At 37.3% G+C, this 19,039-nt stretch overlaps 1 protein-coding gene across 1 annotated transcript in view; it reads right to left on the bottom strand.

Moving 5' to 3' along the window:
• LOC135986916 (regulating synaptic membrane exocytosis protein 1-like) overlaps window positions 1-19,039 on the bottom strand; it is a 170,808-nt gene that overhangs the window by 62,996 nt on the left and 88,773 nt on the right. Inside the window, exon 21 of the mRNA XM_065631472.1 lies at window positions 6,395-6,507. Within this exon, the coding sequence (XP_065487544.1) occupies window positions 6,395-6,507 (113 nt within the window). The remainder of the gene's footprint in view (window positions 1-6,394; window positions 6,508-19,039) is intronic.

Raw genomic sequence — 19,039 nt, 5'->3', positions numbered from 1 at the left:
AATAGCCTGGCAAACACAAGCCTGGGTTTGTGCAGATGAATGTTTCGGGCCTCCGGTCCTCAAGCCAGGTTTATCTTCTACTGCTCTGGTGCCTTTCAGCAACTATGTTTGAGGTCTCCACAGCACACTTGGAAACCTCTTGGTAAAACATGTCAGATAAGACGAGGAAGTTAATGGGAGTAGAGAAGGGGAGGAAATAAAGACAATACTAAGCACTGACTGTAAATATAGAAATCTGTAGGAGAAATCTGTTGTGCGAATTTAGCACCTCAGCATGTGTTTCAGGGTTACTCACAGCTCCTGAACGGCATATGCCGAGATTAAAAATGCAAAACAATCTATGGATAAAAACCTGGGGGTTTGACCTCAGCAGCGTGCATTGAGGAAACTCTTAGCAGTACCCTGTGAGGGGCTTGCATGGGCTGACTGAATAAAAACATCCACAGGAGGGAAAGCTCTGGTTTACTAAAGGTAAATTTTCAGCTGCAAATACTAAATGAAACTTTTCAGAATAGCTTGCAGCATTTGAGCTTGAGCTCAAATAACATCTCTAACAGGCATTGAAATGGAAACAGCTGCAGCAGAACTCTGATTTAACAAAGTGGGTAACACAAAGGACTCAAGAACTCCAATATTTAAAAATATTTTCAACTACAGCAAGGATTTATTTGGAGAGTCTCTTTCCAAGGGATTTGATGTGACTTATCTGAATATAAATGACCAACGGGGTTAAGGTGAAACTATGCTGGTATGTTTAGTAAGATCGCCTTTTGGAAACGGCTTGCAGAGTCTCTTAAATAATTTTACTGCTTCCTCGCTTTCAGACTGCAAAATAAACCTCTCTGTGGGCCAGCAGGAGACCCTCTGTTTCACTCAGACTGAATTTGCTCCACCTTTCATTGGCTGTCTACATGGACTGGGAAAGATGGCGAAGAGGGAGAGAGAAAGCATCAAGCACGGTTGTCCAGCTTATTGGTTAGGATAGTGTAGAGTAGTCAGAAGTCCCAGCTTGTGCACTAGTGACTGTTTAGGTACTCAGCCTCAATATGGAACCAGGGTCTTCAGTTCATGTACCATTCCCCGTAAACGGAGGCTATATAGATGTCCTCACTCTGTCCTGCTCCTTGTAGTCCACCAGTCTGTACAGAATTACTCTGTAAATATCAGACTGGCTTTACAGCCAGTCTTTCATATGTTGGTAAACAGAGAATTTTATGGTAAGAGGGGAGATAAAGAAAAAACTGAATCCATGTCTTCTACTTGCCTTGGTATTCCAATCACAGAGCTACTCCATATAACATGGAGCTGCCCTTCCTAAATGAGATTTTCATGGCATGGTTGAGCTTTTACTACCCCTTTATCCTGGATGCCAGGGCTGTGATTCCCGAGAAACTGAAAACTTTTCCCTTCACAGAAACAGAGATTAGTGCAAAAAGTGGTGATGCTGAAAATTAATGCTGAGTGCTACAGCGTTTACATTTTACTACTACTTCTTCTGGATTTAGCTCTTCCTTCCTATAGCTGCTGCTTCTGATGAATTCACTGTCCTCTATAGGAGGCATACAACTCTTCCCACATATTCCCTACCTGCCCCTTTCCAGTACAATATGATAATCAGTCATCTCAACTAAAATGAACAAAATGAAAGCAATTTTGAAGTTAACCTTCCCCCCTCAAATAAAGACAAAGCTGTGATCATTAAAGGGAGAACATTTTACTGTTGCAATACACCTGAACTTATCATTTAGAAGAAAAACGTCATGGGCTGAATTAAAGTAATGCCTGCAGGTTTCCAACTGGGCTAAAAAGTAATATGCTACAGTCCTCCTCATCTAGAAAACTACTGCTCTTCATAACTCTGCATGTATTTGCAATAAATTTCCCTGTCATGTATTATGTCATATTATGTAAATATTATGTAATTTTGAAGCTTCAAAATGAAGTGAATTTTCAGTGCAATCACTTCTCCTCCAACTCTACATCTTACATAACATTTCTATTCCAAGGTGCGCTATTTATCACATTGGGAGAGCTGCTGAAGTTTGCAGCAACTTTAATAGCAATTACTAAAGAGTACATCTGTTTTTTTAAACATTAATAGCAGCTAGCATCAAATGCCCAAACTATCTGCACTGTCTGCTTCTGCATTACAAAGACAAAAGTTTTTTCAATAGAACTATCTGAAATATAAACAGCTGAAATACAGTTCTTCCATTCACTTTACCACCTGTGGAGCTGCTGCTTCTTCTATGCCAGCAAAAGGAGAAAAAATGGGTATGATGAACTGCAGATGTGTTAATGTCAATGGAAAGACCACAGACATAAACCAAAAGAACGTACTTCATTAATACTTTTACAGTTCCTCAATGACTAACAATGTTAGCAATTTTACTGATTGTAAGGCACATTTTAGAACTAATTTAATAGTCCATTATAATTATATTATCTTCCATATTAATAAGTATTTATATTTCTACATTTATCTCCCAAAGCCATGGAGAATACAATAGTTCAGAGCTTTGAAAATTGAAGGAGTGTCCTCTCCTTCGACTACAACAAAAGCTCAGATGACTAACATCTGAAAATATCTGCCTCATTAAGTGCTTAAAATGAGGAAATTAAACAAGAAAATTAAATAGGGGTTAAAATGAGGAAAGAGAAATCCAGATCAGAAACATTAAGGGCTAGATTCATCCAGGGGCTTGTGCAAGTCTTGAGATCACAGCTAGCTTTTGAGGCACCTTACTCTAACAAGGAACAAAACACTGAATCATGTGCAAAGCACCTTGAGTTTTGCGACCGCTCACACAGGGTTCCCCCAAATGCTGCTGGGGTTCACAGCCCGGCAGTCAGCACCTCGGTGTGCCCAGGCCTCATTTCTGATTCCTGCCAGCATCTGTCTCAGGAGCAGCTCAGGTGATGGTCCACAGCCCAGTAAGTACCAGTGATTCTAAGTAACTCTTCCCAGTACTGTATCCAACTCAGTTACTGTGAACACTCAGCTTCCTAACAGGGAACAGTGAAAATGAGCAAGTCAAACCATGGCAAAACTGCAGTGAAGCCCACGAGTGGAATGAACAAACCTCACTCAAGTTTGCGAAACCCAGCCGGTACTGGAGTGACTGTCGTATCGATATGATATACAGTAAACATTTTTTTCTTGAAGGTGGATGAAGAGGGATTGAAGGAAGACACTCATCACATCAGTGTCCAAGAGCACTTTCTGTATCTAGCCCTATGTGCCTTGCCCAGCATCCCATAAAGCTTAAACATCATCAGCCTCCTGTCATCCCAAGTCTCCTATCCAGCCCTTTCTTGTAGACATTTACTATCAAGTTAAATCCAAAGAGTGCCACTGAACTAATGCCATGATTACACTTTATGCTAAATGCTTTCCAATCACAAACAGTCTTAACTGAGTCAGAAGTGCATCTAAATATAGAGCGATGTCCTTTTAAGTATGTACTACAGTGTTCTGATCAGTAACTCTCTTGAATAAACAGACCTTCAAAAAAATGTGTTGCACACTCTATGGAAAGCTGGAGCAGCTGCAGCATGATGTTTGTCTTCTGTTTGTGTGTGGAATAAAAAACTTAGGGTATTTTGAATTAAGAACCTAATAAAGATATACTGTCATTTATATCTATGCAAATCCAGAATTATGCTGCCAAAGTGTTTTGATTATCTCAAACACTGAAACAACACAAACATGCATACTAGCCACTGCAGCCTTACCCATATACAAGAAAGAAGAGAGATGGATGTTTAAAGCTCTCCTTTAAACCCTTTTGCCAAATCCACAGAGGGTTTTGCTGTTGTGGTTTCTATGGCTTTTTAGATTTTAACTGTTTCACATAAATGATGGAGTCTTTCCACTAGAACTGAAGGAAATAAGGATGTGAGATCTGTGAAGGTCTCAAAACAATTAGAGTAGAACAGCCATCAAGACCTTACAGATGTTGTAGAGCAGACAGTTACCTGTTCAGAATCCATTAACAGATGTTTAAAACACAGATCCTTAAAAATGTTTACACACCAACTGCATGGTGCATGCTTGAAAAAACTAGTGCTTGCTTACTGAGACTAGAAGATTGAGAAACTGAGTGGGAGAAATTACAAAAATTGAAGAAATGCACCAGAAATTGATTGGAAATTGCAAAGGCCACATTACAATACCTTAAAAAAAAACCAAAAGGCTTGTTTCAATATCAGAGAAAACATAGTTAAATTTATGGAAGTAATTTTGCATACACGTAATTATCCAGTCCATACTGACAGAAAATTTTTGAAAGGACTAGAGAGTTTTATGTGTAATAAAACAAACATATTTGTAAATGTTAAAATAGTGGAAGAATCAAACCCATGTGAGCTGACTGCTCTGAAAAGCAGAAGTTAGTATCTTCTTATGTGCAGCACGGCATAATTTCCTTACTAAATATAAACACCTGTTTTCTGAAGCAGTGGGCAAACACCACTGCCTGGAAAGAAAGAAGCATTTCTTTCTCACTATTCCAAAATGTCTATTAGACCGCCGATTTTAGGTTTTTTTAAAATATATTTAAAGTTGTGCTCCTGCAGCTTTCAAAGACTTTTGACAGGTTTTGGCAGCAGAAATTACGTATAGTCAGAAGTCCTTAGAAGCTTCAGTCATCAGCTTTACTCCACCACCTGATATGACTTCCTAAATTTTCATTAGAGCTGTCTAAATCTTCATCTGTCTGCTTACTTCCTTGACTCTTTTAGCACCTTCTGAAGGTAAAGAAAGACAGTAGCAAAAGGTGTCCTTCAGTAACATTTTTAAGTGATGAATATCACCTTGTTTCTCTTACTTCCCTTTCCTTTGAGAACTGTTTCATTTAAGTTTTATGTTCACAGTGAGGCAGTCTCAAAAAAGAAACACCCTTATTAAAGTTGTCTCCATATTTAACTGTAAGAAGGTCCTGAACAAATCTTTCAAGTCTGTTAGCTATTACAAGTTAGATGCACAATTGCATATTTACCCATTCCTAAGTAAATTTCTGATTTTGTTTCTGCCAAGTACCTCACTTATCCCTTATTTTAACCTGTGTCTCCAGGAGCATGCATCAGTTCTGCAAAACACCAAGCAGTGGCCCTGGAGGGGCAAGGACAGAAATTTTGGTGTCTGTGCTATGGCAGTTAATGCTGGGAGCTTTCTGATGTCTGCAGCTGTTGAGAGCTTGACAATATTTGCTGCCTTCTGTATGGCACCAGTTCACAAATGGAAAGTTTGACTCTTTCAAAATGTAGAAATAAAAATACAAGCATTTAGTTCTTACTGATGTAAAGAAAGTCTTTGAAATGCGACTCTTGAAGCATGGAAGTCTAAATTAATAAAAGCTGTGATTTTCCTCCATCTACTGTTATTCTCAGACCTCATTTTTAAAGCAAACAGTCGCTGTGTGTCTTCGAAGTTTTTACAGTGGACTTTTACATTCATACTGCCATCCCGTGGTCACTCATCGAAAGCACGTAACCCTCAATGGCACTGGGAGAAGAGAATTGTAGGAATGCTTCCCCCACCACTGCTACCACTGGTTTTGTCTCTGCTTTTTACTTTGCCTACACCCACACAGTGCTGTATCTCTAAATGGAAGCACAGAATCTAACCAAACATTTCCCCTCCTGATTTCTGCAAATGTTCCCCCTCCACTAGGCATCACAAGGCAAAATGTCTTTAACAGAAAGTTCAGCTCCAGCCTCACAGCTTGATTTCTAAGTGGCAGTGCAGACGTGTGAGATGTTTTCAGCAGTTTGCTCAGAAGCAAAAGGTCCCTCTATATAACTTCTTAATCTAAGGTCATGTACACTTAGCAGAGGAAATCTTTACACTTGTTAGAAAAGGAGATGAAAGTAATCAGTATGTATTTCAAGAAAGGAAATACTTTATCTGGAACATAATTAGGATGCAAAGAAATTATGGAAACATGAGAACAGCTGCATGGGATTGGATTATTATAGTTGTGTCTGGCCCTCCACGTGTCAAAGAAAGTTGGGCCTAGAGAAGATCAAAAGAGCAGGGCCAAGTCACAATGACGCTTCCATGGCCCACTTCTCCAGCCTCCAGGGATTTGCAGGCCAGGCACTTCCTCAGCTAGAGGTGACACGGCTTTGTTTAACAGCTGTTGAAGGGTCTTTCTGCCCCACATTAGTTTTGAATTGTCCTGCTTTTTGCAGACACATTTTAGGTGAGATCAAAAATTAAGTCTAATGCACATCAGATGGGGTAAAAACGATGTTAAAAAGCTATTACTCGAAGACATTTCTGTCAGGCTTTATAACACAGTGTTCTTGAGGGTTATATAATATTTAAAATAAACAGATTTATGCCTTCAATTTTCAAGCCAAAGTATCATTTCAATACTACTGACTTTACCTTGGTATATTGCTCACACTCATGTTCTTGGCTAGAACCAGACCCTGATGTCTGATTATAACGGTGCACTTTCATTTTCATCTGTCTCGTTCGCTCCTCCACTACTAAGCTTGCTGCAAAAACACACAATGAAAATCAATTAAAAATAGTGGAAACTTTTTGGAAAAACAAACGGTTTAACAACTATTTTAGCTTATTTCCATCTCAACGAAACAAAGAAATGTACAAACATGTAGAACAAGCAGGGCGTAAACACAGAACAAAGGAACACTAATGTCAAGAAATCAACCACTTCCATTGCAAGAGTCTTTACCTGAAAATGGGAAGATATCCCCATTTCCTATACATAATCAAGCTGGGGCAACAGATATGAAAAGAGTGAAAGAATTTAAGTGATGATAGGCTGAACTATAAACCTGTTAAGTATTCTGGATGCAGGGGACATAAATCCATGATAATCTAACCATGAATTTGCTTAAATGTAGAAAATATTACAGTAACATTCTAAGAATTAAGGCAGTAAACAAGTATTAAAATTTATTATTAAAGTAATTAACCCCTACTACTATTTTAAACCGGAACTGCTTACCATAGCTAAAGATTATTCGAGAAGAATAATTTCTTCATTCAACCAATCATAGTAAAAAATACATTAATGTTCTAGCACTTTTTTTTTTTTTTACAAAATTATGACAATGTTTGTTTAAAAAAAAAGAAATCTAATCTTAGACTTTCAAGAAGCTGTGGTGCTATAAGAAGCATCTTCTTCAATTTGAACAAGTTATTGCAATTAATATTGGCTGTGCTTGCACTAATGGAAAGAGCGGTGTGAAAGCCCCTGGGCTTCCTCAAAATAAGTCAGCCTTTGTGGCAGTGGATAATTTTCAGAGTGAACCACATATTCTGCCATTCTTAAACTTGGTAGCATTATAAATGCAAAAGAATAACAATAAAACCAAAACCTGGAAAACTAGTCCTTTGTAGCAGTTCTAGAACTAGACCCAAATATTCACCAGTAACTATTCTAAACCACAGTAGCACTCACTTTGTTCATATTTTTTTGTACAGGTTATAACGTCACAGAAGAACAACTTATTTTAGTTCGAATTTTTTGTGTGACCACGAATTCAGGACTGGTGTTTTATTTGGGAAAACCTCTGCAAAAATCTGCTGCTGCTTTTGGGTCAACCATGGGTTTATAGGACTCTCTCCAAAACTATTAGTTTTAAAGTCATTCCTTTTGTAAACAGCTCCTCCCCAGACCAGTGGCAGGAGAGAGACACCAATTTAAAAGCTGCATGGAATCAATTTTCAATCACAAAACACAAAGAATTTTAAGTTAGTGGAAAACAAGTACTCTATCATGCTTTTTAAAGATCTGTATTGTGAATGAAGAAGTACCAAAGTTCTCATATGTGGGTTTTATGCTGTTAGTTAACTGTGGGATTTTTTACACAACTGATTTTTTGCAAGCACAAAGGTACTGAAAAAAAAAAAGAAAAAAAAAATGCAGTACACTCAGGGTTGGAGATTTTAAACTGTGGGCTACTGCACAAATCCCAGTTGTGCATGCATGTACCATCTGTAATGCACTTGTGGAAATGATGGAATGTCTGTGCACTGGTTGGGTAGGAAAAATATACAAAGGCATCCCTGTGAAAAATATGTTGTTTTCATGTCTTCCTTCCACATTTCTTATTTAAAAATAGGAAAATTAAATACAGCAAATTACATTAAAATTCTGCTATAGCTACAAATTTAAGGCACGAAATAAAGTTATAATCGTAAACTTCAACCTCCCACACGCAGAGGGTCCAATCTAGGAAATTCCGCACATGCAGAATGTCACACTGGGCCCAGCAATTATTCCAGATGACTAATTATGCCGGTAAATGTGTACCTTAATTGCAATGAGTCCAGTTCCACCATCAGATATGCAGGCACAGCTCCAATTACTTCAATGGAAGTTGCATGGAGGTATCTGAAGGCAAAATTGAGCACTTTAGGTGAAATTTTTAAAGATGGCCTCTTATTTTAAGGACAGATATGAAAGGATTAAGATATATTAATTAGTGACTGAGGTAAAAAACTCAGATATCTTAATCCTATCATACATGCATGAAATAGAGTGAGGATACAAAATCAGAGAGAAAATTGAGACCCCTTTAAAAATTTAGCCCTATATGTGTATGGTGCACAGATTACTGTTACTCTAAAAAATAACCCTTTCGTTGTGTGACTTTAAGTGCTTCACCCTGTCAAGTGTACATCATACTAAATAATTTATATGAATTAACGTTCCTCTGATTACTTAAGATATCTGAGAAAAAAAAATTCTATTATGTAATGAGATGCTATTTCGGTGACTACGTGAAAATGACTGCAGTCAAGGTTGGGTAAATATTCAAACGTAACTCTTTAATTCTTGATATTTGTTATGTTCAAATCCTTAACCTTAGCAACACGTTTATGTTCTGGTTTTCATTATTAGATATCATTATATAAAATAACATGAGAACAATTAATGAGGACTGTGAAGTAAATCTAAATTCCCTAATGGAGAAATTAGTTTTTGTGCTTGGAGTAAAATGTAATTTAGTACCAATTAGCTGTTAATGAATTTCTAAGCAAATAACTGTCTGAAATGTAAGTCTGATGTAAAAAACACAACTGTGTTCTTTCCAGCTTTGTTTACTGTGAGCATCTGAACGTGTGTTGTGTCTAGCTCAATTCTGTGACAGAAAATTTCATCTGCCTGACAAGTAGCTTGATATACTCTTTACAAGTTAATCACAAAAAGCAGAAAAAAAATCTAACACAGGAGCAAAAGCACATTAGCAGAAGCTGTAACAACCATAGGTAACACCACCATACGATCACATTACTTTCTTGGAACATAGCTGGTTACCACAGGTAACAAAAATTTGACATAAACAATATTTCAAGAACTGAACCTGCCACTTAGAATAATATGGATCTGCTTTCTTTAAGGACATCAGTATTTACAGAGTGCTTTTCTTGGAGCTCTTGAGAGGTAGGACTACACAGTAATGTACAGATGGAAGCACTGTAATCCCAAGACCTCTAAATTCTACAGTGGGAGATTTACTGTAAGTGTCTCAAATTAGTGGTACAACTACCATCAATATCAGTTGTGTCAACATGTTACTCTCTGTGGTGTCAGAAGTCACGCTTCAAAGAGCTATAACTCTTATCTCTTCAAGAGCTGCTGATTCAGAGGCGATATCAATCAGTATAAGAAGTAATTGCAGGAACTCTTTCAGCAGGCTGTTTAGATAAGGGGTGCAAGTTCAGAGCTAAAGCTTTTACTACTAATAAACCATGTGAAGGTTGTATGACAATTGGGTACACAAACAATCAAGCCATGCAGGAGAGAAAACACAGACATACGAATGGAATCAAAATGTTGTACTTCAATTCCATTAATACATTTATAAACCAGTCTGACTCCTTTAATCCCAGGTGTACTGGTTCTGGTGGGGAAAGAGGTAGATTTCTTCACAGCAGCCTGTATGGTGCTGGGGTTTAGATTTGTAACTAAAACAGTGTTGTTAATACAGGAATGTTATAGCAATTGCTTGCACAGCACCAAGGCCGCCTCTGTTTCTCATGCTGCCCACCCTCCCAGCAACATGACTGGAGACTGGGAGGGAGAACAGCTGGGCCAGCTGACCACCACTGACCAAAGGGATGTTCCATACCACACAGCATCATCCTCAGCAATAAAATTGAGGACAGTCGTTCCAAAGTAGCTGTTGCTCTGTGACTGGCTGGGCATTGGTCTGCTGGTGGGAGGTGGTGAGTGATGCCTTTGCATCAGTTGGTGGTGGGGTGTGGGTTTTTTTTTTTCTTTTTCTTCATTTTTTGCCTTCACTTATTAAACTGTCTTCATCTTGGCCCATGAGTTTTTACTCACTGTTGCTCTTCCAATTCTCTCTGTCATCCCACTGTGGATGATGGAGTAAGTGAGCAGCTGGTGGGTGCTTAATTGCTGGCTTGGGTCAACCCACGACACCAAGCTACCAAGAATTAACTGCCCCGTGTAGTTCTGAATGGTCTTCTGTCAAACAAAAGTTCGACTCACTGCTAAGTCCCATTTGGCTTCCAGTTCGAATTATATTCAAAGGAAGAAGATGTGGTCTACAAAGATTAAGACCATCTCCTATCCCATAGGCTAGCAGGTCCATCAGCTCCTCCTGAGTCTCTTCCTCACACGTCATTCAAGAAACATTCTTATGAAGATTATGTACCCTGGATTGTAATTCATAACAGATCTTATGGGATTCTAAATATGCTACATGCTCGAAGTACAACTAAACATCTTGATTTCCAGTCTTTCAAGAGGTGATCATGCTGTTAGTGAAAGAAAAATTTAACATTTGCACATAATGGAAGAGGGGGTTTCTTAACAAGTAATTAAAAGACTTGCTAATATTTCTTGTGACAGAAGCTTTGATTAACATTAAAGGCAGTTCTTGGTACATGTTTCCATCAAAGTAAAGTTGTGGAAAGAAAATAGGTACAGATCTAATTTTCAGCCTGCAACCTACCCTCAAAGAAAATTAGGACAGGCTAACACTTGTTTTTCTTTAAGGGAGATGGCCATTTCTCAGTTTTTCTAAGACATTATCTGTTTACTAAGAATTTATGTACTAATCATACTCCTTTTAATATGTCAGCACTATGGTAAGGTCTAGAGAGTTATTTCTGATGGCATTAACTATTTGACAACCTTGATCTTTATTTCTATCCTCAGAAAACTAGTAGGGACACATTTCAACTCCAATCTGCTGTTTAATTGACAGAGAAGTTAGACCTGGCTAGAATCCTCACTGTTCAGAATATATGATGCCTTTTCCATTGTGTACAGAATAAGAGAACCATAAGCAATATACTACACTAATGTATCAAATATAGTAGGGGAGATAAAGTGGTTTTGGTTTGGGTTTTTTTGTGGTTTTTTGTGTTTTTTTTTTTTTTTAATACGTTAGTAGATAGTATCTACCTCTTTCACATTACAACAATCACCAAAGAGACTATGCATTCTGTAGACTTTGGAAAGCTGTGAATCTTGACAATAAGTCACATCTAAAAAGAACCCACTCAAACATTTGAAAAAAAAAAAAAGATAATAGAATTGTTTTAGCACTGAAAGTACCTCCTGTGTAGCAGTGTAACCACCACCAAATTCCAAGAAAAAACACCTTATATCCAAAATTGAACTGCTGTACATGCTACACATGTATTTCCAGCAAAATATCACTATCTCTGAAATGGAGACTTATTGCTATCTAGCAAATAATAAAGCAAGAAAGGAGAAGGGAAATTTTGACAGGGTATGTTAACATAAGCCTTTATGCTTACAAAAAGAACAAGAAATTCTTAAATGTCATACAGATAGGGAGTTTTAGGACATCAAAAATAACCATGGAAACTGGAAGATACCCAGTTTATCTAAGGTAAATGTATTCTGATATTTTAGGAAGATTGTCATTCCAAGCATACTGTTGGTGAAACAGATTCAGAGAGAAGTCATGAGAACTATACGAACTCCAGGACACAGTCTTGCAGAAACAGATTTAGGAAATTACTAAAAAGTAAGAAGGTATGTGGTTTGAGTGGGGTCCATAATTATGTACATGTGAGAAGATTTCTCTCAATAAAAGGCTCTTCAGTTTAGCAGATACAGGTCCAATAATGGCCAGTGGTTATGACGTTAGGTAAAGTCAGCTAAGTAATAAGACATCTATTTAAAAAGTCAGGTGGCTAAGCACAAGGACAATTTTCCATTGCTTGCAATGATTAAGTGAAAATACCTTTCTAAAAGGACATAATTACTCAAACCCAAGTATGGCCTTAATGCCGGAATGACTGGTGACATCACCTGGGCCGTGACTGAAACTGGTAGCCACATCAGTTTTTTCCTAGACTATAGAAAACCTGTGGATGTCTTAGTACAGGCTATACCATTTTCTGTAAAGGTGAAGTCTTCAATAAACACAGAATTTGCTCTTGAGGCATTTCATGTTTCTGTGCAAGTTGGTCAAGACAGAAAGGAGATGTAGGCAAACAATACAATTTGGAAATCCTACAGGTCTTACCCGCACTATTAAATGTTGGATTAAGCTATGTATCAAGAAGAAATTGGCACCAAGATTTCAGATAGCCGTAACCCTTACCAGCAAATATCACACATCCTTATGATGCAGACTTTAAGGATAAAGTCTAAAAGTCTAAAGCGACAGAAAGATTTGCTTACACAAGTAAGCTACTGAAAAGTAAGCTGAAGTGAAGATTTATCTCATGAAAACTCTTTCATAGTAACATTGTTTCTGGGGCACAAACAGCAGGTTCTGGCAGGGCAACAGGGAACTGCACTGATCCCAAAAGCCAAAAGAGATATGACCTATTCTCATTCTCTTCATACTAAGAAGAAAAGTTGAACAATGACAGCTACAGCTATAATATAGTCTAGAGGGATGTACACTTAACCTTTCTACACAGCAAAATCCAGGAGTTTCATCTGTCTGCATTCCATAGATGTTCTGTGGATGGGAAGTGGGGGGAAAAAATGGTATTTGGTTTGAGGAAGTGAGAAGTGGAAGCTGAAGAAGAAACTTGGCAAAACCAACATCCAGAACAAAGGCAAGGGAATAAAGCAGTGGTGAGATTTGGATGGGAGAATCCCCAGCGCAGTGGGCAAGGGAAGCGAGAGGGCAGGGGAGCACTGGCGGGAGAGCTGGCTGTGCGGCACAGGGGAGAGGACTCACACCGGTGTTGGACCAGGATGAAGCATTTCAGAAATAATACAGAGAGACTACAGGTTACTTCTGTTCAGCCTTCAGGATGAGTTTTGCAATATGCACACACAAAGCATCCCTGCAGTAAGGTAACTCTCAAATTCTCTTCTCCCATTCACCTACTGTCTATTCTTTTTGTCTCTTATTCTTATTTCTTCTGGGAAAAGTCAGAAATGTCAGTGGGCTACTAGTGCAAGTCAGCCCAACTTAAGTTTTTCATGGTCTCCCAGAACTGACAGCACTCCACTTCTTCCTGCTCCTTTTGCCCAACTCTTTTTTTCTGCCCCTGGACTGCATCTGAATCCAGTTCCGCTGAGCCAGAGGAATCTGTGCACATAGAGATGCCACCACATTCTACACACTCCCAAATGTTGAACCAGATCCCTCCATATCTTGGGGAAATGAGCTCTTTTACAAACCTGTTACAGGCTTGGTCTAGTTTGTCTGCATAAAGTCAATTGTTTCAAACAGAGAAACATCCACTGCAGTCCATATCACAGGGCAAGGTTTGTAAACTTGAAAGAGGAATAAACAAAAAACTGGCATGATTGATTTGTATTATTCTGTTTGAAAGAAATATAAATACTAAATAAAGCAAAAATGACAGAAAAAATTTGTAAAATCCACCATTCTTAGCACTTTTCTTAAGATATTTGATAGTACATTCTTAAAACTGCAAAATAACTTGTAATTGCTAATACCTACGTTAAACGCTATTTCTTTTTCACCTTTTTTTTTTACCATTGTCATTAAAACATACTCCTGAGTATTGGCATAGGTGTTGGAGTTCATAGCTAGAGGAACAGGTGCTGTATTTTTACCTAAGCAGGTATGAATGCGTAAGTGGGATTCACCCTTTCAGAACGTAAAGAAGTTGGAGGAAGTATTCTGATTCTAGTTGAACCCACAACTTGGCTTTGACCCACCAAAGCATGTATTCAGACCAGAATGTCCCAAGATCTGCAGGACTCAGCACTCGGGATCAGAAAAGGTTAATCTGTGCTATTAATGTTTATGCAGCATAGCATTTTGCTGTTAACATTAAAAGGGATTAATTTTTTCATTTCTTCTCTCCCAGCTTTTTTCTGATTTTGAGACAGCTTCTACTTTCAGCAAAACGAAAAAAAAAATAGGACTTCTCTACATTGTTGTTGTGATAGGGACATGACAGACCACAATTTTCACTTTGTAGGACAGCCTTAGATATCTGTTGTTTGAGCTCACTGATTCACTGGTATCAGCACAGGCATGGAAAATTCACAGGAGGACAAATGCATAGCAGGTGAGGGCTGTACATCTGCCCCAGAAATGTGCCCTACAACATGACTAATTTTCTGAGTGTCAAGGGCTTGTCATGCAAATGAACCAGCTCATTCTCCAGTATCTGTCTGCATACAAAGCACAGTTTCTGGCCATCATCACCTTCAACTATTCCTAAGCCCAGACCAAGGAAACAGCCCTCACAGATAACATGAGCCACGGCTGCATCATTAGAAGCAGATGCCATGCAGAGCTCAAGAGCAGCTTAGGTAAAGTCTTAAGTCTTTGAGTGAACTTTAACTCAATTAAACTGCTTCTGAGTCGGGCAAAATACCATGACTACTCCTCTCAAATCCATTATATTGCATTTCAGTAGGAAAATTAGAAATCACAGGAGAAACCTTTTTAAGATTCTAAACAGGGGCATCAGATAGCACATAGATATTTGAGAAACAACCTTCTTGCCTGTTAAGCACTGTTAACTAAATACTATATACTGACACGGAATATATTGAAGGAAAAGCCAGTATTAACAGTTGTCAAACATTTGTAAAAAATTACATAAATATTTACCTTTTGTGGAAGAGTTAAAAGTCTCTTGCTCTTCAATGAATTAAATGCACGGAATGATGGGAACAGAAAAAGAAATCAGCAAATTTAAAGTTAGATAAAGAAATGTGTTACATGTGACAATGGCATGTACAGTAGGCAGTACTCCAGCATATGTAAGACTAATGTAGAAAATTAAAATGACAAACAATGACAAATAATAAAGCCTATGACTTTTTCTTTAAAATTAACAGGAACAATGAAATTACTGAGATCCAGATTGTGGACTCTTTAAATATTCCGCTTGAGCAGTATTGTCATACTCAAATTTATGAATGACATAAAATTCTTAAAATTGCTTTAAGCATCACTCTCTCTCCTGAATCACATAGTCCTGTTTTAGATTCTGAAGCCTTTTCTGCAGTAATGAGTGCTACAAATTTATTTTCTATTATCTGAAATCTATAATACTCAATAACCACTGGACTATTGAAAATTGGTCTTTAAGGAAAACATAAAATATTATGAGGCTTGAACTCATTTGCAAGAGTTAGCAATGCTGAGAAAAAATACTCTCCAGCGTGAGTGAAGATTCCACAAGCTGCCTCAAAATATGCAGTGCCACCTAATAGTTTCAAAATAAAGCCAGAAATATGAAGACAAAACAAACAACACTAAAAGACTAAAATCTAAAATTGAAATGACTTATTGTTTTTCTTTTGTCACTCACATTTTATACTGATGGATCTGAAAAAAGGTTTTAACTGAAAGGGTTTGATCTTTTAGCATAACTCAAGCCATACTCTCACTGCAATGACATTTCAATGATCAAGTACATATACAAAGAACGGTTTTCACTAGCATTCATATTTTTTAGGATCTTAAGTTCGTTAAATATAAAGGTATATTTGCAACTCAAATGTATTATTTGACAACATACTGATTTTTCTGTACAAAATTCTGATTCCTCTTTGTTTAAAACACTGTAGATCAAAACACTTCAGTCCTCTATGTTGTGACTACCATTAAATATTTGTAAATATACTACACACATGAACTTTATACAAGTAATCCCCCCTCAGTACGAGCAGAGTCTTCAGTGTAGCTTTCCCTCATGAAACATCAGCACACATGCACACACACACTTGACCTGGCACACAAGCCATGTCCAAAGTTTACGCAGCTTTTTCTAACCCCGGCTGAGATACAGTGGTATTTAATGCTGCTCACACTTTTGCTTTTCCAAAGGTCACTGCATAAGGCCTATTGCCGCAAACAGATGCCACTGGAAACACACACAATGACACCAGTTCAGTTACATTTACGGATGCTCTTTACATGTTAATAGGCTGCTGATTATAACAAACATCAATCTCATGATAGGACTTCTGAAACATGAAACCAAATTTTTGAGGCTACGAAAAAGAAACCATGCTGTGAAGAGCCAAATTGAAGCAGATACAGGGAGAAAGACCTGTTCTGCATGAATTAGCTCTTAAAGATCATTTCTATACTACAACCAACCATTGCACAATTATCTTGCTGGCTCATAAATTTCAATAATGCATAATATGATTTTTCTTATTCACTTTCTAGGTTTCCTATTATCCCTAATGTTACCTACTGCAGCTAAGAAGGAGTGTAGAAAAGTGCTATGGATCTTCAGACTGTATTCATTTCCTTCATCAATACAATGATTAGCCATTATACAGAAGCATAGAGACCCACCCTCAAATTCTGTTTAGGCAAGAATTCCTGTGATGTTTGATAGTCGCAATGACAGAGGAAGTACTGAGTAAAGATCACAGAAATATGCTTTATACAAAGTATCATTTAAAAACCAGGTAACTACATAACAAAATTGTTATAGAAACAGCTGAAAAACAAGTCAATGCAGGATCCCCGCCCTTTTTAATGATTTGCACAGATCTATTCAAACACGATGCAAATAAAAAACCCCACTGATGCAAATCTCTTAGAGCTCGGCACAGGATGACATATTGAGAACACAGTATTGTCCTTACCATGGCTTACAATTCCACTACTTTAGCCACTGAGCCCAAACACCTTCATATTAATAGGTTCTTATAAAATTATCAGTTAAAACAAAGAAATAAAAACCACTTCTTAAGTAGCATAATTTAGAGTAATGGCTACTAAATCATGACTGTTTGAAAACACACACAGACACACCTATACCAGAATAACTTCCAATACTCATGTCAAGATCTTTAGTTGCAGTAACATCCCAGTGTGTCTCACACTCTAGGAAATCCTGCTGATGAGGCAGTAAAGGAAAGAAATACAGCTGAAAGAAATACAGCTATGCCTTCTTTGAATATCACTGGGATGAACATAAAACCGCATTGCCTAAAAGTTATAGAAGCCTATAATCTTAACTGTAACCACTTTAAAAAGTCTGCATGTACTGGAGTTGCTAAAAATATTATTTAGTTAGAAGCATTCCAAGTGAAAATAACTGCCTCCTTCCCCCACTCCAAAACTAGGCAAAGTTGCTATCCCCTTTAGAACACAATCAGCAAGAAGCCTCTTTTTTTTTTCATTTTTTTCTTTTTTTTTTTTTTTTGCTAGTGTGCATAATTATGCTGTTTTGAGGTTTTAGTCCTTAAATTGGACTTTTTCCTCTACATTTAAGATTTCTTTCTGCGTTCCTGATCAGTAGTACCAACCCCATTTTTCTAAAAGAATAGGGACCACTACCTTGGTCTTCTCTGTAAGAATTACTTGTATGAGATTTTTTTTTAATAAAGTGTGTTTACTAATATTAAAACTGCCTTATTTTGTCACAAGTTGAATTTTATTGATCTTCAAACTGTTGACCAGAGCAGTCACTAAGGCAACATCATCTGGTAGAGACAAGGAAACAACTGTCTTTTTAGTTCTAAACTTGACAATGACAAAATAGAATGTCCAAGATGCAATGTCAGTCCTAGAAGAAGCCTTATTAGCATAGATATGATCATTTGCAATTGAGAGCTAAAGACTGAGAGTAAAAATCTCATCTAAGATTAAGAGTTAAAATATCACTCTGTTTCTCAAGATGAAAACCACTACCAGTCTCCTGTTCCTTCATTAACTCTCATGCCTTCTTGTAATAAGAGCTTCAGAGAGGCATAAAATTACTTTACTGGATTCTTCTATGCCTCTCGAATACATGAACAGCAAACAAAAACCCCACTCTTGATGTACAGACATTCCATCTTTTTACAGCAATTAGTGTGATTTGTAAACCAGACACAGATTCATAGATGTTTACATTTAGATGTATATTCAACTCTCTTGACACAACAGAATTTGTATAGAGTGTAAAGAAGTACATTGCTATAAAAATGATACCTTATGATATATCATACATTACTTCCTTGAAATGCAGGATGTCATTACTGACCACCAAGAAGTAGCTTTATTTATAAATGAAGAAAATGCAAAGAATTTTGAAATGCTCCCTAGAACATTTGTATATTGCACTAGATTTTGACATCATCTATATCCATTGTGACTGTGAAATTAAATCATTAAGGACACAATTCAGTTCCAAGTACAGTTAAGGGAAATCTTTTACAGAGCTCTGTGTGCTTCAGAATCAATCCTACATTAGGGTTAGATCACTTCTAGTCACTCCATTTGACCCAGATAGTCATTTGCAAGCGATTAAAGAGGTGAAAGTGATATTAAAATTTGATACTGTAAATCAGAGCAAATACTATGGTCTTATAGCCTCACTGAATTTAATTTCTCACAGTAGTATTAAGTTTATACATACTATCATGTTTATTACAGAAGATACTGACAAAACCATTTAAAAATATTTTATAAAATCTCTTCAATTTAGTAGTTCTCTGCAAATACATTCTCAGCTTGAACAAAGTGTTAAACATGGGTAAAATGACAAAAACTCCCCTTTGAATAGACAAGCCAGTCACTTAGACAAAACCAAAGTACTATGTAGAGAAGGGAATCTCTTTAGCCTTCATTTCCATGTGCTGTAACACGG

This window comes from Caloenas nicobarica, chromosome 3 (genome assembly GCF_036013445.1).
Source record: "Caloenas nicobarica isolate bCalNic1 chromosome 3, bCalNic1.hap1, whole genome shotgun sequence".
Lineage (NCBI taxonomy): Eukaryota > Metazoa > Chordata > Aves > Columbiformes > Columbidae > Caloenas > Caloenas nicobarica.
Note: the sequence above shows the minus strand (reverse complement) of the source record. Positions and strands in the feature narration are given on the sequence as shown.